Source organism: Lissotriton helveticus, chromosome 5_1 (assembly GCF_964261635.1).
Source record: "Lissotriton helveticus chromosome 5_1, aLisHel1.1, whole genome shotgun sequence".
NCBI lineage: Eukaryota > Metazoa > Chordata > Amphibia > Caudata > Salamandridae > Lissotriton > Lissotriton helveticus.
This window is the reverse complement of record NC_136065.1, coordinates 1,224,182,051-1,224,207,559: the sequence shown is the minus strand read 5'-3', so window position 1 is coordinate 1,224,207,559 and position 25,509 is coordinate 1,224,182,051. Positions and strand designations below refer to the sequence as shown.

The window sequence follows — 25,509 nt, the reverse complement described above, 5'->3', positions numbered from 1 at the left end:
ATCTAATTTAAGAACTCCCTCCATCTGGTTTACTAGGTCGAGCATGCCCTGGTGGTATTGTCCTACCAGGGTGGGGAGAGGTTGTCTATAATGAAGCATGTCACATTATGTGAGAGAGGCTTCCTCTTCCAATAAGATTGGTCATTCATCTCTCTTGGGCTTACCCCTGTCCACACCAGAATTTGTTAATTTATGTATCAGTGATTTGTACCATAACACTGATAAAAATAGCGTTGGAGAAGGCACCATGTCTTTATGTGTTTTTGGTCTTTACTTGGGGAGGACGTGTGGTGTCATACACTCCCCCCTCTCCTTTTGTGTTTTGAGTCCTTCAGTTGAAAAACCACTGGCCTCTGTCACTCGGGCTGTGCAGGCTGGGATCAATCCAAAAAGAATTGAATGGAGCATTGTGGAATCCCCACCCCCTGCCACTCCACCCACGTTCAAAGGTTGTATGTTGACCTTAAGATTACCATGCCAGTTAAATTATTCCCAGAAGCCTGTGCTCACATGTAGAAGAGATACAGCACAGGCATCATCACTACAGTTTCCCCTCAAACAGAGAACTTGCATAACACCATTTCCCCTCACATGTAGAACAGTCATAGCGCAGGCAGAAAGGTGATAGCTTCTCAGACACAACAGAATGTGTACAGAATAGACAGCACCAGTCCAAGCTTCCCTCCCCCTTCCCACACATACAAAAGGTACAGTCCAGGCACCAGCAGTGCAGCCTTCAGTTGCACACCAAACAGGTGTAGCATGGGCAGCAGCAATAAAAACATCTCTAACGCAGAGAGCAGGCACGTCAGCAGCAGCAGCATGCAAGCTTCCCTCACACAAAGAAGAGGTACAGTCCAGGCAGCAGCACAACCATCACATGCACACAAAACAGGTGCAGCATGGGCAGCAGCAATAAAAAAGGTCCCGCACACAGAGAGCAGGTACATCACCAGCAGCAGCAGTGCAGGCTTCCCTCTCTCAGACAATAGGTATAATACAGGTAGCTGCAGTATATCACTTGCACACAAAACAGGTGCAGCATAGGCAGCAGCAATAAAGCATATACAATAAAAACATCCCTCACTCATAGGGAGCTGGTACACCACTGGCAGCAGCAGTGCAAGCTTCTCTTAGACAAGCAGATACCCTCATTACACTTTTATGAAGTTGTATAGGAAGATAGCATTCCCTCAGCAAGGTGAGCCATTTTTGCACAACTCACCTGATACTGCAACCCTCTCTTGCCCCTGGCAGTACAATACAGTCCACTAATTCTGTCCTTTGATGTAAATGTTCCTTGTGTTGCAGAGTGTGTTGATCTTTATTGAGTGCATCCCCCTGCACTTTAAGTTTAGGGTAGAATTTATGTTAAATAATAATGCACTTAATAGGTCACTGACAAGAATCGAGTCATTTTGTGGGGTGTACCATCCAAATAGTCTGTATTAGTTAAGTTAACAAAAGGGGTGGTGGTAGTAATATCCATACAGTGCAGATCCTAGGGGCACACATGCAGAGCACCACACACTGACACAGGATCAACAGCCCCTGTGTGTGAGAGGGTACCATGCCAGTGCTTTTGAATCATCTATACTGCATTAGCCTCACCACCACCACCACAGCAGCCCAACTGGCGTTGCAAAGGCACTGGCTGGCCTGAGAAATCAAAAGACACACAATTGATGGACGGAATGCAGAACAAATCAAAACATTCACCCCCAGTCAAGAGATCTGGGTTAAATCCATAATTCTTTTGCTCACCGTGCCACCCCAGGGTCAAGACTGATTTGCATATGGCTGGGTCCAAACTGGAATGGCATGGTGAGCAAAAAAACGATGGATTTGGGCCCAGATCTTTGTACTGGGGTGAATGTATGGCATTGTTCTCCAGTCTGTCCATCAATAGTTCTTTTTGCATGCGGCCTGAGAAATGACCTCAGTTTCCCATAAGCCAGCCTGTCGCGGGGAGCCCACACAGGCGGCCACCTACCTGGCAGTGCTGGAGGGTGCAGAGGCAGCGCCGTGCAGGTCTTCTGAGCCAGGGGCCAGCTGACCCTCGTGTGAAACAAGCTTGCTGGTGGAATTGCCCTCGCTGGAGGAACCACTGCTGAAATGAGAGCACAGTACATGTTCACCAAACAAGTATAAAAAAACAGAAGCTGTGGATACAGACTTTGTTTTCTGGACAATATCCACTGAGTACTACCGTGCTTTGAGCCGAACCCACATTGTAACTGGGGCCAAACTCGCAAGAGGAACTGTGCGAGGATTGTTAGTTTAGAGAAAGTAATGAGACCTGTCTGTCTGGTCAGTGATGGAGGTGGTTAGTGGGTGATGTGCAGTTGTATTCAAGTTTTTTATTATATCACCCATTGATGATAAAGAAATATATCCACCTGTACCTGGAGCCTCCTGCGCCTGAGCAGTCTTCACCCTGGAGGAGAAAGGCAGGGATGGAGAGAGTCTGACCAGAGATGAACTGTCCATCAGGCCCCACCTGGTCCCAGTCCCAGGGATCCTCAGCTTTCTTGGAAGGATGGGGCGCCCTTACTCTGGGCTGCGGGGGACAAGGGTCCCGCTGCTTCCCTCCATCCCAGACGGAGAGGTCCAGTTCAGTCCCTGGAGCCAGAGGATATGGATCCAGTTGATTCCTTCTGTTCCAGGGTATATTGTCCGATTCTTCCCTCAGAGCCGGAGGGAGTGTTTTGAGATGCTTCTCTCTGTCCCTAAATGGAGTGTCGGCTTCTCTTCCAGATTCCAAAGGAGGTGGGTCGCGTGGATTCTTTCCATCTGCGGGTGGAGAGTCCCTTTCAGTCTCTGAATCCTGGAAGGCCAGTTCCCTGTGTTTCCACCTGTCCCCGAGTGGAGTACCCGGTTCTGGGGTCGGATCTGGCACAACTGAAGACACCTGCAAGAAGAAAGAGGAGAACATGTACCCTGTTAATGCCCTGAAGAGGGTATGCAGAGAAGCTCTACAATTGTTGTGCCTGGAAACTGTAGGGATTTCTAGCACAAAAATGACTACCAGGAGGCAAACACACACAGTCACACAAACAGATGGGCAAACGGCTTTGGGTCGCTTGTTCTAGATTTGCATTCGGACATCTCCTCCTCACTTGTGTTAGATGACCCTTAAAATTAAATCGATAGTATGTGTGCTTTCTCTGCTAAGAGGCAAGGAAATGGCTCGAGTTTTCAAAGCAAACTTTACTTGTCAAATTGATTTCTTGTAGTCTGAGCAGGTGTATTTCTGAGACTGTTACTGACCACTAGAGGCCATATTTCAATATGTATCCTGATTTATATGCTGAGCACCCCGCACCGGACTTAGAACCACTTCACCTGCTCTATCTATCTCAACTCTACTCTTTGTTCTGATCATGTACAGGTCGCAATTGCAAAACTTTAAATTCTCTTTAAAAGTAAAAGATTCAGGAGCACACATAGTCTTTGATCACCTTGGCCTGGCTTTGCTGAGAGACTAAACATGTGATTTGCTCTCCTGTAAAACCTTTCACACACATTCTGACCATCAGCTTGGAAATTCTACATCAAACAGCCATTAGAGGGGCCTATCCACTCAGAAGGACACACCCTCATTGTAGTGTTCAGCTCGGTCCATTTTTTTCCCTACCGAGGGCCATTCCTCGACTCTAGGATAACGCCAATGGATGTCAGCGAGGGGTAGCCTGTGGTAGTACCGGCAGCACTTGAGTCTGCCCTTCAGTACCCTTGGTCTCAGGTCTCATTGCATTCAGGTACCTGTTTACTGTCAGTATTTTTTACTACTAGACCTTTTCTTAGCATTGCTGCATCTAATCGGAGCCATTCAGTGGTTAGGTGTGGGACAAGAGGTCAACCGTGTGATGTCCTTGGAGATTAAAGGATATATCAATGTCAACTGCTGCAGATCTGGCTTGCTGAGTTTGCGGTACTTTCTTAAGTCCAAGATATGGCCTGCCTCTCCTAGTAGCTTGACAGAGATATGGTGAAAATAACTGCGTTCAAGAATATCCAAAAGGGGGCAAGTGAGAGAGGATCAAATATTCAGAGGAAAAATAATCTCAAGCGAGAAGCAAAAAACCTTTGAGAGCAGGAAAATTCCTTTAAACAGAGCAGAGTGGGTTGAGAAACTAAGCAGATGGAAAAAAGTAGAAAAACAGCAATGGGTAATTCCAAGTGAGCAACTGGAAACATTGTTGCAACACAAGGAACCATCCGCTGTCTCTGATTTAAATAGTAAATATGACCTTTGAACCAGGATTCTAATGTCTGCCATAATGGACTGGGCAGTGGCCTGGAACACAAAAGAAGAGAGAGAAGGTAATGAAACTCAAATATATGGACAGGATTCCCAACCGCAGAACACCAAGTAAACAACTGTATTGAGGAATGTAAGCAGCATTAGGTAGGAGGAAATCGCCAGAGTGTCAGCTGGAAATCAGGCGAGAGGCACAACTGGACACTAAACTTCCCAACAAGACGCAACTGCGAACATGAAAGAAAACAGAGGTACGGTTTGGTACAAATGTATCTGGCATGATCTGCTGCTAATTAGTCATTTTCCTTACCGCTGGAATTTTGGAATGTTGACGTCCATAGCAGCTACTCTTTTATTTCCGTCATAGGCGTGTTACCCAAAACCTCTCTGAAAACCACACACAAACCACTGACAAAACTGGAAAAACAGGAAGCTCCTTCCTTAAGCCCACTACTTCTTTTTTTTTTTTTTATACTTTATTCTAAAAGATTTTCATAAAAGTACGAACATTCACACATACAAGATAACTAAAACAATATTACAAGCAATGCAGTTCCATTGAATTTAAAATATCATTTGACAAAGCAGATAACGAGTAAAACAAGGGGCATCACTAAAACAATCATTTCCAGATGGTACAGTTCAACCATTGGGTAGCAGTTTGGATCTGGTAAGCCAAGCGCATGACACATATTTGGCAACCCCACAAACAATGTACATAGAGGAGGTGTTAGTTAAAATAATACGCAGGGCTGATCTATAGTCCCTAACTCCAAGCTCCCTACAAACAGGTTTTAACCATTTTGATCTAGCTCGTTTATATGCGGTGCAAGCAAACAAAAAATGGCCAAGAGATTCTTTCGGACATGAGCAACCTGGACATTTTGAGTCGGTCTCCCTCCTATCCTTCCACCCTTCCTTGAAAGTATTAAGGGGGAGGGTTCCGTATCTTAATTTAAGAAACAAAGTTCTATCACGGGGAGTCTGGATGAAATCCAAGAATGACTAACTTCCTGAAGGGCTTATGTTCAAGGAAGTTATTCGTCAAGGAACCCCATTTCGAATTCTTTAGATCCTTTGCCTCAACCCAGTCCCAATAAAGTTTTTTAACAGTTTGTTTCGGAGGTGGGGATTGGGAGGCCCAGGACTCACCCAGTCCTATAGATACAACCAACTTCTTAAGATTGTTAAGCCATTTTATTTTGTTCGCTGTATTCAAGCTAAGAAGCTCCTCCAGTACTAGTGCATAATTAGATAATTCAGGGGTCCTTCTAAGGCGTACCCAAAATAACAAGGGGCGAATTTGCACTAAATCAGAAATAGATCTTTGGCCCATGTCAAGGAATAATGGTTTCAAGGGGGTCGAAGAAGGTAGCAAAACTATATCTCTTATGAACTTATTTTCAGCCACTACCAATGCTTTGGTATTCTCAGCACCCCAAAGTTCAGAGCCATATACTGCCGAAGGTAGCGCTTTACCCCCATAGACTGCCAAAGCGGGAGCTACGGGCCTACTAATGGAGAGGTGCTGGTTCTTTAGTATCGCTCCAGATGACCTTTTAAGATTCAAAACCATTTTAGATATATGGGAGTTCCAGCTCATGTTATTACAAAGCCTCACTCCGAGATAATCAAATTCAACCACTACCTCCAGGGGGGTGCCATTCAGAGATAGGTGTGACGAGGAGGACCCGGACTCGGGCCCTCCCGGCTTACCTTTACCAGTGTCCCCTCTTTTTGTGCAGCACACAGACACATGGAAAACGGCTGACGACAGGATACACCCCCTTCAGGACACGGAGGAGCCGTGTTACTTTAACTGGGCGGAGCTGGACCCTGAACCCGCCCACCAGCTGGAGCTAAAAGAACGCCCGGAACAGACTCAGGTGTGTATTACACCCGGAGGAGTCGGAGAGTGGTGGCGTGAGAGAGGAGCTGAGTGGACTAGGACGGAGGAAGGAGAACCGAGGATTGCAATCGAGGAGGAGTCGGGAGAGCAGAGGAGGAGGTCGGGAGAGGAGACGAGCGAGGAACATCAGCAGGAGGAGTCGGGAGAGCAGAGGAGGAGGTCGGGAGAGGAGACGAGCGGGGAACATCGGAAAGCGGAGGCAGGAGAGGTACAGCGGAGGACGGAGACCGGAGCCGAGGGGAGAAAGACCAGAGACTACTGCGAGAAGCCGGGAGGCCAACGGGAAGGCGCATCGCCCAGCCACACTTCACATGAAGTGTGGCTAGAACAGGTACGGTCACGGTTCACGGGGTGGGCGGGCCGTAAGCGGGGTAAACCTCCGTGACACCAACCAACGCCCTTCGGTGCACAAACCCCCCCCTCACTTCACCGGCACCTTAGACTTGAAGAGCACGTGTGGTCCCTCACTTCCCTACCCCGAGTCCACAAGTAAACTGTAGCCTAATATTGGTTTCTTTCTGTTTTGGGCGGCGTTCCTGACGGGAGTTGAGAAACGGCGGACTCAAGGCCTACAACACCCAGAAGGCACCGGGAGTTCCGGCGGCAAGGAGCGGCAAAACAAACATCAGAGGACGCCGACAACCCGCTACCGTTCTACAGGGTGCCAGTACAAAAGAGGAGACAATACAAAACAATAAAACCCTTGTTACCTAGAACTCCCGTGTCAGTAAGCTTATTTGAGAACCCAGCCAAAAGCCCACAATAGGTTAACCCTCCTGTTCTTTTTATTGGCGGACAGCACCATCAACTTGGTTTTGGTGGTGTTGACCGTCAATCCCCAGTCTTGACAGAAGGTACAAAAACGATCGAGTAGTCTTTGCAAACCCATAGGGGTTTTAGATAACAGGAGGGTGTCGTCTGTAAAGAGGAGTGTTGGTGTTTTCTCACCGGCAAGGACAGGGGCATCCGCAGGGTCCTCCCTCAAATGGTCCACCACCCCATTTATAAAGAGGGAGAACAGAGTAGGGGCCATCACACATCCCTGCCTCACTCCTCTATTGACCGGTATCCTCCCTGTCAATTGGCCCTGGCTTCCCCAGCGGATCCTTGCGTAGTTCCCTTCGTGAAGTTTAATAATAAGTTGCAGCAGAAATCTGGGGAAACCCATATCAAATAGGACCGACCAGAGTTTGGCGCGTGGAATAACATTGAATGCTGTTTTTAGGTCTATGAAAGCCAGATATAAACTACCTTTGGCGATTGATACTGACTTCCAATAGACTGCACAGAATCGAAAGACCTGGTCCATTGCACCGACATTGTGCCTAAACCCCGCCTGGAAGTGAGATAGGATATCCTCGTCCATAAGCCAAGATTCTGTTCGATTTATTATGACCCTGCCAACTACCTTTTGGATGGTATCTATTAAGCTTATTGGTCTGTAGTTGGCAGGGTCCTCTCTGTTGCCTTTCTTGTATATGGTAATAACCTCTGCACCTTTCCAGGATTCTGGAACAGGGTGACCCTGCTGGATAAGATTCATTAAACACGCTATAAAATCTGCCCATAGTTTGGGATCATGCAGTAGTAAGTCCCCTGGAAGGTCATCTGGGCCAGCCGCCTTCCCTGGTAATATTTTGGAAATGGCGTCCTGTACTTCTCGCTGGGAGAATTGGTCTTCCGTGGGGCCATGCTTTGTACCGTACTTGCTTTGGGGTTCAATAACTGGAGATGTTATGTCTTTAAGGCTGACCTCACAGTATAAATTTAAAAAATGGGACAACCATTGCTGTTCTGTTATGTGATTTAAAATTGGCTCTGCCCCCCTTCTATCAATAGCGTTGATCAATTTCCAAAAATTGATAGAGTTTTTCCCGCTGGCTGCGGTCTTGAGCTGCTGCCAGTGATCCTCCTCCCAATCCTTCTTGGCTGATATTATACTGCTGCGATACTCCTTTCTAGCCATTCGGACTGCTACGGGGTCCTTACTTTTTATCGCTAGAGTAATAGCTTTCCTTTTTACCCTGCAATTTGCCGTATACCAAGGATTACTTTTAAGTAGTTCACGATTTAACGTAGGGTTCTCCTGGGACCTCTTACAAAAAAAGCCACCTACTTTGGTTATTAGATCTTTGTAGGAGGTTTGCAGGTTAAATCCGGGGGGGGTTAGCTGGTGCTAGGACCACTCCAGTGAGGTTACAGGTTTCAACTGAGACTATCTCTTTAATACATTTAAGTTTCTCCTCTTCACACTTGACCACATTCCATTTTAGTTTCCGATTACAATATGTTGGAAAAACCTCTTTGGTAATCATCTCTGGTTTTTCACTTGTATCGGTCCCATTTAGCCATTGGATTACCATACATAGTGGATTGTGGTCACTATCCGAGGATTGCCTAACCTCCATGTCAACTAGGGCAGGCCATGACTGTGTATCTAGAAAGATATAGTCAATTCGCGAAGGGCAGCCTAGCTTGTTATAGGTCATCACCCCCTCACGAACTGACACTGTTCGCCCGTTAAGATCCCTTAAGTTGTGATCTAATACCAAAGCGTTCAGCTGGATTGCTCTGGCTGTCCATTTCTTAATGGGAACCAGAACTAAAGGAGGTATGGCCTGTCTCCAATCCTCTACGTTGGAGCCCAAAGGTTCTTCATCGTCTAGGGGTTCAAAAGTACAATTGAAATCCCCTCCTACGAGTATTTTAGATCTGGGAGGAAGGTCTGATAACATCCCATCTAGAAGCTCTATGATTGGTGAAGCTAACCCGCCCTGGAGGCCTCTAGCATAGATACAAAAGAGTTCAAACTTGAAACCCCCTGCCTCACTCTTAAGGGTGATGTGCAGAATATCGTTACAAACAGTATTGTGGGTAGTAACAACACAATTCAAATTCACTTTAACCCAAATAAGCAATCAACCAGACGGGCGACCTTTCCCAACCGTAACAGCAGGGATAAACAAGCATTTGCAATGCAATAGGTCTCGCATTAGGAAAGTTTGAGCTATTGGTATTGTAAATGGCAAAGTTTTTATTTATGTTTTTTTTTTTTTAAATAGCTAAATTGATAGCTTTGTCATTTACAATGCCAATAGTTATAACTTTCGCAAATGTGATACCTATAGCATTTGTAATGCAATATGTTTTGTATTTACATGACTTAGATGTATTGATATTACAAATAACAATGGCGGTTAATTTTTTTAAATAACTAATACTTAAATAAAAGTTATTGTAATTTATAATGGAAATAGCTTAAACTTTTCTAAAGAACTTTTGTGAAATTATGTTCAGTGTATTTTATTGTGACGAAAATCCAAGAACAGAAGTGAAATATTAACATCTTTTTGTGACATTTGCAATAAAGCTTGAAACATTGATAGCGTATATTTGAACCAGTTGTTGTTGAATGGTTGCACAGATTGATTCTGTGAGGAAAGACAACGTCCTTCCAGACAATGTATTTCACAAAAATAGAACAGTGCTTAGAAGCATTAGGGAGCCAAGTGAAGCATTCGTTGCAGTTTTCTCTTACCTTACAACAACTGCGAGGGCAGGGAAATGTTCGCGAGAGCGCGTGCTGCAGTCCGTCCAGAGCTCGCGCCGCCGGCCTGCGACCAGGAAGTCTCCCCCTCCCCGCCTCCCACGGAAGACCCGCGATTGTTTGGAGCACCGGAGCAGGCAGGAGCCTACCCTGCGCCCCGGTGCCGAAGAAGGGAGGAAGAGTCCTGCTGCCGGTGAGAGCCGCTGCACCAAGGAAGCCGGTGAGTGGGGCTTCACCTTCTTGCTGTGCTGCGAGGGTGGGGGGCATGTGTGTGTGCGCGCGTGTGCGGCGGCGGGCTGTGTATGTGTGTGAGCGTGCGTGCGTGCGTGTGTCTTGGAGTCTGTGTGTGTGTGTGTGTGTGAGACTGTGGGGAGGAGAGGGGGTTGCCTGTCTGGGTGCCTGCGTGTCTGTGTAAGTGTAAGTGCGTGTGCGCGCGTGTGTGTGTCTGTGTGCATGCATGCGCGTTAGGCTGACTTGCTGGGAGTATGGGAGGGAAGTGCACGGCGCGGCGCAGGACGGAACGTGCGCGTTCGCGCACACAAATCCAGGGAAAAAGCTCATAACACCCTCTTGTCCGTCCTTCCCCCGTAACAGGCAACATTAGGTCTCCAGCTGGACACCTGCATCCTTTGGATGCAGTTTACCAGCTCGACCTAAAAAGGTGGAATAACCATTTTTGTATTGCGGGGTCAGACACCAGGTTTCTTGGAACATACATATATGGAAAGTGTTAATAAAATCATTCCATTCGGGATTGGCCAGGTTTTTTTTCCATTGGAACACTGATTTCAGGTACTAACAGGGATATGAAAGTCAGAACTAGAAAGTGCTCTGTCTTTGTAGGGTACTGACATTATGTGCCCATAGTCATGTGATAGCCTGGACTAGAGAAAGATGTGGTTTTAATGGGACACTGATGTTGGCTACCCATTGTAATTGGGGGCATATCATAATCTGGACTGGAGAAAGCTTTGACTTCACTGGGATAATGATATCATCGACCTACAGCGGTGTCACAGTTTGTACTAGTAAAAACTTTACTTCAATGAGGTACTGACATCACATAACCATAGTGCTGTCACAGTCTAAACTCTATGTGTTCTTCTCTAATAGCGCATTATTTATCGCACACGCTCAATCACGATACTGAGATTATTTATAAATTTACGACAAATAATGGCAATTACGCGTTTTGCGGTGAAAATGAGGCAAAACCTGGATTTTGGTCCAGAGCTCACGCCGCCGGCCTGCGACCAGGAAGTCAGGCAGGCCGGGCGGGACAACCGGAAACAGGAAGTAGGAGGGCGGGAGCCTACCCCGCCTCCCACGGAAGAGCCGCGATTGTTTGGAGCACCGGAGCAGGCAGGAGCCTACCCTGCGCCCCGGTGCCGAAGAAGGGAGGAAGAGTCCTGCTGCTGGTGAGAGCCGCTGCACCAAGGAAGCCGGTGAGTGGGGCTTCGCCTTGTTATTTGCTGTGCTGCGAGGGCGGGGGGCATGTGTGTGTGTGTGCGCGCGCGCGCGGCGGGCTGTGTATGTGTGTGAGCGTGCGTGCGTGTGTCTTGGAGTCTGTGTGTGTGTGACTGTGGGGGGGGAGGGGGTTGCCTGTCTGGGTGCCTGCGTGTCTGTGTAAGTGTAAGTGCGTGTGCGCGCGTGTGTCTGTCTGTGTGCATGCATGCGCGTTAGGCTGACTGGCTGGGAGTATGGGAGGGAAGGGCACGGCGCGGCGCGGGACAGAACGTGCGCGTTCGCGCACACAAATCCAGGGAAAAAGCTCATAACACCCTCTTGTCCGTCCTTCCCCCGTAACAGGCAACATTAGGTCTCCAGCTGGACACCTGCATCCTTTGGATGCAGTTTACCAGCTCGACCTAAAAAGGTGGAATAACCATTTTTGTATTGCGGGGTCAGACACCAGGTTTCTTGGAATATACATATATGGAAAGTGTTAATAAAATCATTCCATTCGGGATTGGCCAGGTTTTTCTTTAATCCTGCTATGTTCCAAGACAGAATGTTAATGGCTTTTGAAGCTACAGTTGGTTCCCTGGGTGTGATTAAGGTACTATGTTCCGATTCTCCTGGATGGACTATACCATCTATAATTAAATTAGGTTGATCCCCTGGGGTGGCTAACACTTCCCTCTTTCCGGATGGTCCAGATGACTGAAGTGGTAGTCAATCGACTCCCTCCAGACCACTGAAACGATTATAACAGGGAATTGGATAATTGAGCTGTGGACCGGACCATTCCTCATTAAACTGGTTGCGACAAGTAAAGGGTCTCCCTACATCGTTTCGCACAATGTTCCAACCACCATTGCCATCGCCACCCAAATTGAAAGGGTACTGCCCCTTCCTGAACTCAGGTCTTGTCCTACCTCTATCATTATTAGGAACCCTAAACCAACTCCATCTATTATCATGAAGCCCCGGGGACATGAAGAAATATGACAGGGGTTTTACCGTGATCGTGGAATCGTTCTTACAGCGAGGCCCAGAGCAAATGTATTCTACTATTCTTGGGTCTTCAAATGTTATCACAACACAGTCTCCCAGTAAACTTTTCTTATTCTCTCCTACCCATGGGGCTCTCTCCACCATTAGCATTTTGTGATTAATATTAGGAGGAGGAGGAGGGTAGTTTCTATCCAACCAATGGCAAACTTTGTTCTTAAGTGCCCAGAAGGGTTCAGAAGTGGCAGGTTCAAGCTCCGGGACGCCTGTTAGAACCAGCACAAAAGGGCAGGCGTCAGGGGGTAAACTGATGTTCCGCCGTGCACTGGATTTCTCAGGATAGGAGGGAAGGGGTTTGGGAACTGGGGTGGAGGAACCAGCCGATTTCTCAGGATGGGATGGAAGGGGGATGGGAGCTAAGGTGGAGGAACCAGCCACTTCCTAGGGTTTTGTGGGAGCGTTAGAAACTGGCAGTAAAGAACTACCCTTGTTACCTTTATTGGGAGCAGTTTTAGGAGGACATTTTTTGGAGGAGGATTTGACCCCTACAGATTTAGTCTTAGCTAAAGATAAAGGTATGGCAGAGGGAGTTGGTTTGTCAGGGGCCCCTTGGGCAGTATTTCACCCTTGAGTTTTAATTCCTGACAGAGTGTCTGGAGCTGATGTTCTATGCCTTGGAGTTTGGTTTCCAGAGGAGCGAGTAAAGACCTAATAAGGACAGTTAAAGAACTTAAGAGTGGAGCATTCTGGTCTACCAGGTCATCTAAAGAGACATCCTGGCTACTATTTTCAAGAATACTAGCCAGACTGTTATTCGAAACTGTGTCGTCCGGGATACCCATTGGTAGGGGGTGGGATACGAACTGTGCCTTATCTCTCTCTACAGGGGATCCCAGGGAGACCCTCCCCACCTTGTTAGTGCCAATGGCACAAGCCTCGGTTCCTATAGAACCCAGCATATCTTGGTTGGTTTTAATTCCACCAATCGCGTGAGGAGGTACTTGGACAGGAATATGGGTTACACCTTCTAGTGGCCCTTTATTTGGGGTAGACTCGCTATGAACAGTGGCAGGTATGACTATTGTGTTGACAGCAGGGGGAATCGGGGTTGGGGAAATTGGTGAGGACACCGAAGATAAAACTATAAGGGAACAATGGGGCCCAGTAATGCTGGGAATCGCAGGAGTCACGGGATCAGCCTGCGTGCAAAGGGGAACAGAATTGCTCAAGGCTTTGTTTGGAGTACGTGCAGAGGCTATACTCCCCAATGACGACCTTTTGGCATGAGCGTGATCTTGTGAAACCCTCCTTTCCATCAGAACGATACCCTGGTCAATTAGAGTGTTTGTACGTAGGATAAAGTTATCTAGTGTACTAGTTAGTTTTTTGGTTTTATTTTTGGCTCCTGCCGCAGCCTGACTGCGGTTTTCACGGGCAGACATTACCTTATGCCGATAGCAAGTATCAAATAGAAGCACAACAACCTAATGCAATCAATAACAAGGAGTCTTGATAGTACTAGAGGATAGAAGAATATCAACTAACCAAACAAAATAAAAAGGAACATCTAATACAGATCTTTGCTAAGTATAGGCAATAAGCTTAATGACTAGTGGGCTTAAGTGAATTTAACCATTAAGGGACCTGGCCCAGTCCAGTCTCTGCTGCCCACGGAGGGCCACAGAGGGCCCGCCCTTGTCCCGGGCTTCTCCCGGGACGCTCCCACGCGCTCCCGCGCCGCGGGAGTGACAAACGGATAATATAGGGGATTAGGTTAGTGGGGCGGGGCAAGCAGGGAGAGCGGCCCAGGTGATGGTGGTTCGGGCTAGCGGGCGCTCCTGGGAGATGTAGTCCCAGTCCCGCTGCTCGCAGCCCTGCCTGCAACTCACACGCCCACGACAAGCTCCAAGTGGCCAGCACTTCCAAAGGCCACGGACCTGCTACAGCACCCCACGAAGCGGGACCCGCGAAGCGGGTACCGCGAGGCGTAGCACGAAGAACAAGGAGCAAAGCACAAGGTCCCGGTGAGTAAAAAAGTAACAGCAAAGCGTCCCAAGAATGATCCAGTGACAGGGGTTTTTAAATCGTTGGTGGGGCGGGGCAAGCAGGGAGAGCGGCCCAGGTGATGGTGGTTCGGGCTAGCGGGCGCTCCTGGGAGATGTAGGCCCAGTCCCGCTGCTCGCAGCCCTGCCTGCAACTCACATGCCCACGACAAGCTCCAAGTGGCCAGCACTTCCAAAGGCCACAGACCTGCTACAGCACCCCACGAAGCGGGACCCGTGAAGCGGGTACCGCGAGGCGTAGCACGAAGAACAAGGAGCAAAGCACAAGGTCCCGGTGAGTAAAAAAGTAACAGCAAAGCGTCCCAAGAATGATCCAGTGACAGGGGTTTTTAAATCGTTGGTGGGGCGGGGCAAGCAGGGAGAGCGGCCCAGGTGATGGTGGTTCGGGCTAGCGGGCGCTCCTGGGAGATTTAGTCCCAGTCCCGCTGCTCGCAGCCCTGCCTGCAACTCACACGCCCACGACAAGCTCCAAGTGGCCAGCACTTCCAAAGGCCACGGACCTGCTACAGCACCCCACGAAGCGGGACCCGCGAAGCGGGTACCGCGAGGCGTAGCACGAAGAACAATGAGCAAAGCACAAGGTCCCGGTGAGTAAAAGAGTAACAGCAAAGCGTCCCAAGAATGATCCAGTGACAGGGGTTTTTAAATCGTTGGTGGGGCGGGGCAAGCAGGGAGAGCGGCCCAGGTGATGCTGGTTCGGGCTAGCTGGCGCTCCTGGGAGATGTAGTCCCAGTCCTGCTGCTCGCAGCCCTGCCTGCAACTCACACGCCCACGACAAGCTCCAAGTGGCCAGCACTTCCAAAGGCCACAGACCTGCTACAGCACCCCACGAAGCGGGACCCGCGAAGCGGGTACCGTGAGGCGTAGCACGAAGCACGAAGAACAAGGAGCAAAGCACAAGGTCCCGGTGAGTAAAAAAGTAACAGCAAAGCCCACTACTTCATTTTCTCCATTCCTGAACCATTATTAAAGAAACCCTCTGCTAATCATTCAGTTCCTACTAATTGTCTCCCAATTTCTATTCTACCTCCCCCAGAAAAGCACATAAATGCCCAACCAGCCAACTTCATTAATACAAACCAGCTACTGGGCTCATCTGATGAATTGAAGGTAATGGTGCTGCTATTGCCTGGCTTAAATCCTCCCTTAGTCATTGGTCTCAGGAATTTCATTTGCCACCTTTTTGGTTTAATTTCAGGTCCCTGTGATGTGGCATTCCACAGACTCTTCCCCAAATTCACATTTTCCAGTGAACAACATAGCTTGCTCTTTTGGACTCAATCTGATATGATAGGCTGACAATATACAGATTGTCCTCAGGCTCGATGGTAATTCTGATTCTGAACAAGGTAACTTTGTAGTGTAGTTCCTATATTCCCAATAGGCTCTGCGCATTGGAATAATATATATTGTAGTTTAGACGTAGGACTAAGGTCTACTAGGTCTCTTCCGAATATATTAGACTTAATTATGTGTGTGCCAGCTAGCTCAGAGGTCACTAGAAACTTTCTCGAAAGTACAAGAAGGGATTAGTTCCTGACAACCATATAACCTGACAACTTTGTTTCCCAAGAATAAGAAATCAATCTTCAGAGTCGCAGAAACAATAGATAACTATTTTTCTCAGTCAATCGTGTATACTTAGTTTCACCAGAGTTGCTGAGAAATTAGAGAGACGGGCGTTTTCAATAAAAGGTATTTATTGAACAGTCTTCTATCTCAAGCATGAGAAATGTACTGCTACAATAGTAATTCTGGTTATAAAGTACAAGGCATATAATACGAACAGTATTATAAAGTAGTACTGTAAAAGCATGATATGGTTTCTAAGCCATAAGTTGCCTTAAATAGATAAAATGCATAAAATACATACAATGATAAAAGAGATGGCTAAAAGTACTCAACTGGTGCTTCTAAAATACACCTACCCCGGTGTACCTGACCTAAGCCTAGCACAAGGGAAGAAATACGTTTTTAGGAGTAGTTTTAAGTTTAGTATTCTTTGCCTAGAATCTGCCAAGAGTCTAATCAAGAATTCTCTAAGGGTCTAATCAGCTCCGCACCTTGGTTTAGAATGAAGGAGGTCTTATATCTCTCTCTCAGGACTCGATCTCCCAGATACCCGCAAGGGTACGCTGGAAACACTGGAGCTGGATTTCTCGGCAAGAGAAGAAACAGCGTCTCTCAGTGCGTCTGCTGGAGGGTCGGCTTCCTTCGGCACTTCCTGCTGCAGGGCGTCGGGCAAGTAGTTAGTCGATCTGCTCCAAGAACCACCGTGTGTTAGTTTGGGCAAATGTGGGCATATTTATACTATGAAGGTGCTGAGTTTGACGCATGATTGGACTTAAAAACGTCACTCAAAAGTTCAATTCCTAGAAAACTCCAGGATTTCTTGGATAACTTAATATTCAAGCAGGGGGAAGAGCCTAGCTGCTGAAGGCGGGTTTCTCCAAGAAATCGTTGTGAATTCTCGGAACTTAGTGGAAGTAGCCTTGCCGTATTTGGGCTGTAAGGCTCAGGCCAAATATGGTAATGATTTCTATGCCTATATAAGGATAGAGGAAAGTATACCTATATAAGGGCATGAATCGGGAAAAGTTACACTAGGGTCCTAGATTCGTTTACAACAACTTCTGTGCACGCCCGTCCCTGGTGGTTGGCAGGATGTTTAAATATTGGCTCAAATTAAGCTCCTTAAAACAGAGGTGCTGGTTGTTGGCAGCCTGTTGACGGTCTTCTCCTTCCTGGCCTAGTCAGCTAGAACCAACTCTGATATTATCCCAATGATTTAGAAATCTTGAGTTTTCTCTTCAGTTTCTTCAATTCTTTTCCATTTAAGTTTTAAAAGTGTCAGATAACTGTTTGTATTGTATTACTAGCTTCATAGAATGCAAGATATTGCATTGTATTGCTGCAAAATGGTGGTCCAATGTGTCCTGTTTTTCTTTTGTGACTAGGGAAATTCTCTTTTTCTTGATCTTTTAAGCTAACTCCTCTCATAGGTTCCAGGTTGTTCCTAAATCATCCACATGCTTCATTCTTAAGCTCCCTGGTTTTTCTTTTTTTTATTGGCAACTCTTTTGGCATGCTACAACTAGAGCGAGAGCACACACCCCCTACAAGAGACCAATTCTGAGAATGATCAAACACCACCCAAAACTCAACCCATATAAAACAGACACTTTAATCTGCAGCAACCTACCATTGCTCATCGGCCTATCGCAACTTCCCTGGCCACGCAGCATGGTACCCTGACCCGCCTCTGCCAAGACAGTTGAAAATCTTGGCTTAATCACAGGCATGGACATCACCTGAGAGATCTACATCAGAAAAGCGGTTGAATAGGTGTCTATGTAAAAGGTGCCTTGCCCCTCCACTGTACATTTGTGGATTAAAACTCCAAGGGGGATTCTGAGCTTATTGATTATAATGCTGCTAGGAAATGCTTGGACAGTAACGAATAACATATGAAAGGTGAAATGACATAAGGAGTAAAGCATTATACAGTCATAAAATTGGTCTGCACTCCCGTCCTTCTCCTCTGTCATTTGTAGATTTCAGAAGTGGGAGACTGGCATGCATGTTTACCCTAAAATTAGACGGGCGCATATTCATGTGCTTAAATAAGTGGATGTAAAAAGAATAACTGATTGACAGAATATTGAACAATGTCAAACATTCACCCCAGTACAGAGAACTGGGCCTAAATTCATCGATTTGTTTTTCTCCGCATGCCATTCCAGTTTATACCCAGCCATATCCAAATCAGTCTTGACCCTACTCCCTATGGGAACAGTCCAGCCTGAACTGCCAGGCCAGATCCTCCCTGGACCGGAAACTAGCATCCTGGGACTGGTTTCAAACTTTCGGGGTTTCACCCCTCATCAGCCAGGCTAGCTTGACTCTAGTGGCATGAAGAGCAAGGGACCCACGTCTGGGCATACCCGTCCCACTCAGGGTGATAAATGCAAAAAGAACAATTGATGGACAGAATGTTGAACAATGTCAAACATTACAGAGATCTGGGCCTAAATTCTTTGGTTTTTTGCTCCCCATATGGCTGGGTCTGAACCGGGGTGGCAAAGTGAGCTAAAGAATGATGATGGATTCAAACCCAGATCTGTGACTGGGGGTGAGTGTCTGAAAAGTTTCAACGTTCCGTCCATCATCTCCTTGTGTTTGCTTTGTTCGCCCTAAATAAGTGGAAAACACAATATGTGTGATAAAAGGCTGTAAATCTGTGGTTTTACCCAATGGCTTTAAGATCTTAACAGAAAAAAACTATATTAAGAAGCCCTGGTGTATTCAGAAAACGAAATTGGAGGCAGTTACATGTGTAAGTCCTTTTGTGGAGGGTTGATAGTGGCTTGAGAGGGGCACTCCTCTTCCAAAAGAGAGTGAAGGGTAGAGCCCCTCTGATAACAGCGTTAAATACATCTTCGAGGCAACACACAAGCACCATTATGTAGAGCGGATGCTGCTACACTTACCTCAATGTTAACTAACGGGGAGCATGTTGATTGTATTGTAAAAAGTACCCCTTGGAAGAATCCTGGGTGTTTTACGTTTATGGCCTCAGATGCCTTAGTGGGCATCAGAAAAGACAATTAATAAGTAAGAGCAAAGGTGAGGGAACTGTGTTCAACTCCTATGGAATCCAGACACCAAGGGAAACTTCGCTAGAGCTCATCATGAAAGGGATGCCTCAGCCTCTTAGCACTGGTGCCCAAGTAGTTACTAAGGCTTGGTGCACATAGCCAAGCAATCGTGATGGACTGGGGTCCTTCTTGCAAAGGAATTTCCAGATAATCCACTAAAAGGATTCTAAACTATTAGATGAGGACATTTGTCCGTAGAATGGTTCTTATTAGCCTAAAGCTGAGATTCTCACTGTAGGTATGGATTACTAAGTTAGTCCATGTGCAATAGTATATAAGAGGATGTCCAGTACATGCATCAGGGGAGTGTATGTTCCTGAAACCGCCTTAATCAAATTTATGACCTTGATGCAACTAAAGAAGAAGGAACATCATTTTTCATTTGTGTGAAGAATATAACGTTGTCACAGGATCATAAAAGCACAATACTTTTAGTTTAGTAGGTTGTTGACTGACACTTAACACCATTATGATCAACTAAAGTGAATTTGAATTATTCCTGATGAGAATATGTATTATGGTGAATTCATTTGAAAATATCTGCAAGTAATACATTGTAAAGTCTTTATATTGTAATATTGTTTTTATAGAGATTATGTTGCTTTGAAAATAATAATTACCTAACAAGACCTCTCAACACTATCCTCCACCCCTGCGTACCATCTCCCACATCACTGTGAAATACCACACCACTCTTTTTGAGTTCTCCAGTACCACATTGCAACAACCCGGGCCCACATAATATTGCATCAGAGTACCAAGCACACCCCAAGTCCCACACAACACATCTCAACACATTTTACCATATCATAATCAGCATTCCTAAATAACCTTTTATCAGACAACCAAACACAGCTCCTAACAATTTATTCTCAGATTAATACACCTGGTTCTACCTTGGAAGAGGCCTTCTGATCTCCATTTGAGACAATCTGAAGACCACTGTGGACAGGAATGGGCTAGATAATTCTACTACAGTATCAGTTCGCTGCATTCAGCATTATCAATCACCAATTGTGTATGTAGAAACTTGAGCAACTTGGCATCAAAGGAAGCAGCACTGACTGGATCTCCTACTCTATGACAAATCTAGAATCCTTCAATTCGACATGTTACATCTTTGCCAGAACTTAGATCCTCTCAAATTGGAAAGTTCCAGGGAGCATCATACCTCAGACCTAGGCCAGTACCTCTAAGCCATTGATCACTAGATGCTGAAACATCATCTTAAACGTAACTTATCCAAAACAGAGAACCTGGCATGCAGAGATTGAAATAATTGTCTAGGTCAGAAAGTTGGTGAATCACCAGCTATGTTAAAAATTTAGGAATGTGGGACTAATTCTGGGCTCATACCTATACTTGTTACTCCACGTCAATCAAGCCACTAAAAGGGCACTGTGCTATAGGGTTACTGTAATGTGAATATTCTAGCCTTATGCTACCATCTCTCTTGGACCTTCACAGTTGACAATTCAAACCAGTCCTATCCGGGAATTCCACTCTTTTTTGATACCTGAAAAGAATCCAGACTACAGCAGCAAGAAAACTTCTACACATCCATCTACTTGACCACTTCTCACTGGTGATGACTGCTGCCACTACTTCATATCCAGGGCTCGTGGAGTTTGCCTACAGTAACCATCCTAGACAAGAAAGCCCTGTAGCTAACCACACACACTCCCTGCAGTCTTGAAGGCTATGTAATATATGGGGATCAGGGAGTAGTGGATATTGAAACAGGCATTTGCAATGCAATAGGTTTCGCATTAGGAAAGTTTGAGCTATTGGTCTTGTAAATGACAAATATTTTATTTATGTGTTGGTTTTGAAAATAGCGAAATTAATAGCTTTGTCATTTACAATGCCAATACTTTTATCTTTTGCAAATGTGACACCTATAGCATTTTAAATGCAACATGTTTTTTATTTACGTGACTTAGATGTATTGATATTACAAATAACAATGGCTTTTAATTTTTTTAAATAATTAATACTTAAATAAAAGTTATTGTAATTTATAATGGCAATAGCTTAAACTTTTGTAAATAACTTTTGTGAAGATTATGATCAGTGTATTTTATTGTGACGAAAATCCAAGAACAGAAGTGAAATATTAACATCTTTTTGTGACATTTGTAATAAAGCTTGAAACATTGAGAGAAAATATTTGAACCAGTTATTGTTGAATGGTTGAACAGATTGATACTGTGGTGGCGCTGAGTGATGTTGTGGTGGCGACGAGTGATGCAGTGGCATTCAGTGATGCTGTGGTAGCGCATAGAGATGTTGTGGTGCCCCTGAGTGATGTTGTGGTACCCCAGAGTGATGCAGTTGTGGTGCGATAGATAGATAGAGTGAGTGCGATAGATAGCTAGAGGGAGGGCGACAGATAGCTAGAGGGAGGGCGAAAGATAGCTAGAGGAAGGGCGATAGATGGAGTGAGGGCGATAGATAGCTAGAGGGAGTGCGATAGATAGCCAGAGGGAGGGCGAAAGATAGATAGAGTGAGGGCAAAAGATAGATAGAGTGAGGGCGATAGATTGATAGAGGGAGGGCAAAATATAGATAGATAGAGTGAGGGCAAAAGATAGATAGAGTGAGGGTGAGAGATAGCGTGAGGGCGATAGATAGATAGAGTGAGGGCGATAGATAGATAGAGTGAGGGCGATAGATAGAGTGAGGGCGTTAGATAGAGTGAGGGCGATAGATAGCGTGAGGGCGATAGATAACGTGAGGGCGATAGATAGCGTGAGGGCGATAGATAGATAGAGTGAGGGCGATAGATAGACAGAGTGAGAGCAATAGATAGAGTGAGGGCGATAGATAGAGTGAGGACGATAGATAGATAGAGTGAGGGCGATAGATAGATAAAGTGAGGGCGATAGATAGAGTGAGGGCGTTAGATAGAGTGAGGGCGATAGATAGAGTGAGGGCGATAGATAGAGTGAGGGCGATAGATAGATAGAGTGAGGGCGATAGATAGATGGAGTGAGGGCAATAGATAGATAGAGTGAGGGCGAAAGATAGATAGAGTGAGGGCGATAGATAGAGTGAGGGCGATAGATAGATAGAGTGAGGGCGATAGATAGATAGAGTGAGGGCGATAGATAGCTAGAGGGAGTGCGATAGATAGCTAGAGTGAGGGCGAAAGATAGATAGATAGAGTGAGGGTGAAAGATAGATAGAGTGAGGGCAAAAGATTGATAGATAGAGTGAGGGGGAAAGATAGATAGATAGAGTGAGGGCAAAAGATAGATAGATAGAGTGAGGGCAAAAGATAGATAGATAGAGTGAGGGCGATAGCGTGAGTGCGATAGATAGCGTGAGGGTGATAGATAGAGTGAGGGCGATAGATAGAGTGAGGGCGATAGATAGATAGAGTGAGGGCGATAGATAGAGTGAGGGCGATAGATAGAGTGAGGGCGATAGATAGATAGAGTGAGGGCGATAGATAGAGTGAGGGCGATAGATAGATAGAGTGAGGGCGATAGATAGATAGAGTGAGGGTGATAGATAGAGTGAGGGCGTTAGATAGAGTGAGGGCAATAGATAGATAGAGTGAGGGCGATAGGTAGATAGAGTGAGGGCGATATATAGATATAGTGAGGGCGATAGATAGATAGAGTGAGGGCGATAGATAGAGTGAGGGCGATAGATAGATGGAGTGAGGGCGATAGATAGATAGAGTGATGGCGATAGATAGATGGAGTGAGGGCGATAGATAGATGGAGTGAGGGCGATAGATAGATAGAGTGATGGCGATAGATAGATGTGTGTGGTTGTGTGTGTGTGTGGTTGTGTGTGTGGTTGGGTGTGTGGTTGGGTGTGTGGTTGTGTGTGGTTGTGTGTGTGTGTATGGTTGTGTGTGTTGTTGTATGTGTGGCTGTGTGAGTGGTTGTGTGTGGTTGTGTGTGTGGTTGTGTGTGTGGTCGAGCGTGTGGTTGAGCGTGTGGTTGTGCATGTGGTTGTGCGTGTGGTTGTGCGTGGGGTGATGTGTGGGGTGATGTGTGTTTGTGTTTAGGGTGATGTTTGTGTGTGGGGTTGTGTGTATGTGTGTGCGTGGTTGTATGTATGTGTGTGTGCGGTTACAGAAGGATGTATGTGAAAGAGAGCAGCAGATCAGCACAGCAAAGAGAACAGGGAGTTAAAGAAGGAGGCGGGGTGGAAGAGAGCAGCAGATCAGCACAGGAGAAGAGAACAGGGAGTTAAAGAAGGAGGTGGGGTGGAAGAGAGCAGCAGATCAGCACAGGAGAAGAGAACAGGGAGTTAAAGAAGGAGGCAGGGTGGAAGAGAGGGAGGGCGATAGATAGAGGGAGGGAGGGCGATAGAGTGAGGGCGATAGATAGATAGAGGGAGGGCGATAGATAGGTAGAGTGAGGGCGATAGATAGATAGAGTGAGGGCGATAGATAGCTAGAGGGAGTGCGATAGATAGCTAGAGTGAGGGCGAAAGATAGATAGATAGAGTGAGGGCGAAAGATAGATAGAGTGAGGGCAAAAGATTGATAGATAGAGTGAGGGGGAAAGATAGATAGATAGAGTGAGGGCAAAAGATAGATAGATAGAGTGAGGGCAAAAGATAGATAGATAGAGTGAGGGCGATAGCGTGAGTGCGATAGATAGCGTGAGGGTGATAGATAGAGTGAGGGCGATAGATAGAGTGAGGGCGATAGATAGATAGAGTGAGGGCGATAGATAGATAGAGTGAGGGCGATAGATAGATAGAGTGAGGGCGATAGATAGAGTGAGGGCGATAGATAGATAGAGTGAGGGCGATAGATAGAGTGAGGGCAATAGATAGATAGAGTGAGGGCGATAGATAGATAGAGTGAGGGTGATAGATAGAGTGAGGGCGTTAGATAGAGTGAGGGCAATAGATAGATAGAGTGAGGGCGATAGGTAGATAGAGTGAGGGCGATATATAGATATAGTGAGGGCGATAGATAGATAGAGTGAGGGCGATAGATAGAGTGAGGGCGATAGATAGATGGAGTGAGGGCGATAGATAGATAGAGTGATGGCGATAGATAGATGGAGTGAGGGCGATAGATAGATGGAGTGAGGGCGATAGATAGATAGAGTGATGGCGATAGATAGATGTGTGTGGTTGTGTGTGTGTGTGGTTGTGTGTGTGGTTGGGTGTGTGGTTGGGTGTGTGGTTGTGTGTGGTTGTGTGTGTGTGTATGGTTGTGTGTGTTGTTGTATGTGTGGCTGTGTGAGTGGTTGTGTGTGGTTGTGTGTGTGGTTGTGTGTGTGGTCGAGCGTGTGGTTGAGCGTGTGGTTGTGCATGTGGTTGTGCGTGTGGTTGTGCGTGGGGTGATGTGTGGGGTGATGTGTGTTTGTGTTTAGGGTGATGTTTGTGTGTGGGGTTGTGTGTATGTGTGTGCGTGGTTGTATGTATGTGTGTGTGCGGTTACAGAAGGATGTATGTGAAAGAGAGCAGCAGATCAGCACAGCAAAGAGAACAGGGAGTTAAAGAAGGAGGCGGGTGGAAGAGAGCAGCAGATCAGCACAGGAGAAGAGAACAGGGAGTTAAAGAAGGAGGTGGGGTGGAAGAGAGCAGCAGATCAGCACAGGAGAAGAGAACAGGGAGTTAAAGAAGGAGGCAGGGTGGAAGAGAGGGAGGGCGATAGATAGAGGGAGGGAGGGCGATAGAGTGAGGGCGATAGATAGATAGAGGGAGGGCGATAGATAGATGGAGTGAGGGCGATAGATAGATAGAGTGATGGCGATAGATAGATGTGTGTGGTTGTGTGTGTGTGTGGTTGTGTGTGTGGTTGGGTGTGTGGTTGGGTGTGTGGTTGTGTGTGGTTGTGTGTGTGTGTATGGTTGTGTGTGTTGTTGTATGTGTGGCTGTGTGAGTGGTTGTGTGTGGTTGTGTGTGTGGTTGTGTGTGTGGTCGAGCGTGTGGTTGAGCGTGTGGTTGTGCATGTGGTTGTGCGTGTGGTTGTGCGTGGGGTGATGTGTGGGGTGATGTGTGTTTGTGTTTAGGGTGATGTTTGTGTGTGGGGTTGTGTGTATGTGTGTGCGTGGTTGTATGTATGTGTGTGTGCGGTTACAGAAGGATGTATGTGAAAGAGAGCAGCAGATCAGCACAGCAAAGAGAACAGGGAGTTAAAGAAGGAGGCGGGGTGGAAGAGAGCAGCAGATCAGCACAGGAGAAGAGAACAGGGAGTTAAAGAAGGAGGTGGGGTGGAAGAGAGCAGCAGATCAGCACAGGAGAAGAGAACAGGGAGTTAAAGAAGGAGGCGGGGAGGAAGAGAGGGAGGGCGATAGAGTGAGGGCGATAGATAACAGCAAATCGGCACAGGAGAAGAGAAGAGAACAGGGAGCTTGAGAGGAAGGCGGTAGAAGAGAGCAGCAGATCAGTACGGGAGAATAGAAGAGAACAGGGAATTAGAGAAGGAGGTGGGTGGAAGAGAGCAGCAGATCAGCACAGCAGAAGAGAACAGGGAGTTAAAGAAGGAGGCGGGTGGAAGAGAGCAGCAGATCAGCACAGGAGAAGAGAACAGGGAGTTAAAGAAGGAGGCGGGGTGGAAGAGAGCAGCAGATCAGCACAGGAGAAGAGAACAGGGAGTTAAAGAAGGAGGTGGGGTGGAAGAGAGCAGCAGA

The 25,509-nt window shown here is 46.5% G+C and overlaps 1 protein-coding gene across 1 annotated transcript in view; it reads right to left on the bottom strand.

The window, feature by feature from the left end:
• Positions 1 to 25,509, bottom strand: part of TACC2 (transforming acidic coiled-coil containing protein 2) — a 393,192-nt gene that overhangs the window by 258,536 nt on the left and 109,147 nt on the right. The window contains exons 5-6 of the mRNA XM_078643946.1: positions 2,406 to 2,911; positions 1,994 to 2,110 (exon numbers count right to left, since the gene is read on the bottom strand). Of these exons, the coding sequence (XP_078500072.1) occupies positions 1,994 to 2,110; positions 2,406 to 2,911 (623 nt within the window). The remainder of the gene's footprint in view (positions 1 to 1,993; positions 2,111 to 2,405; positions 2,912 to 25,509) is intronic.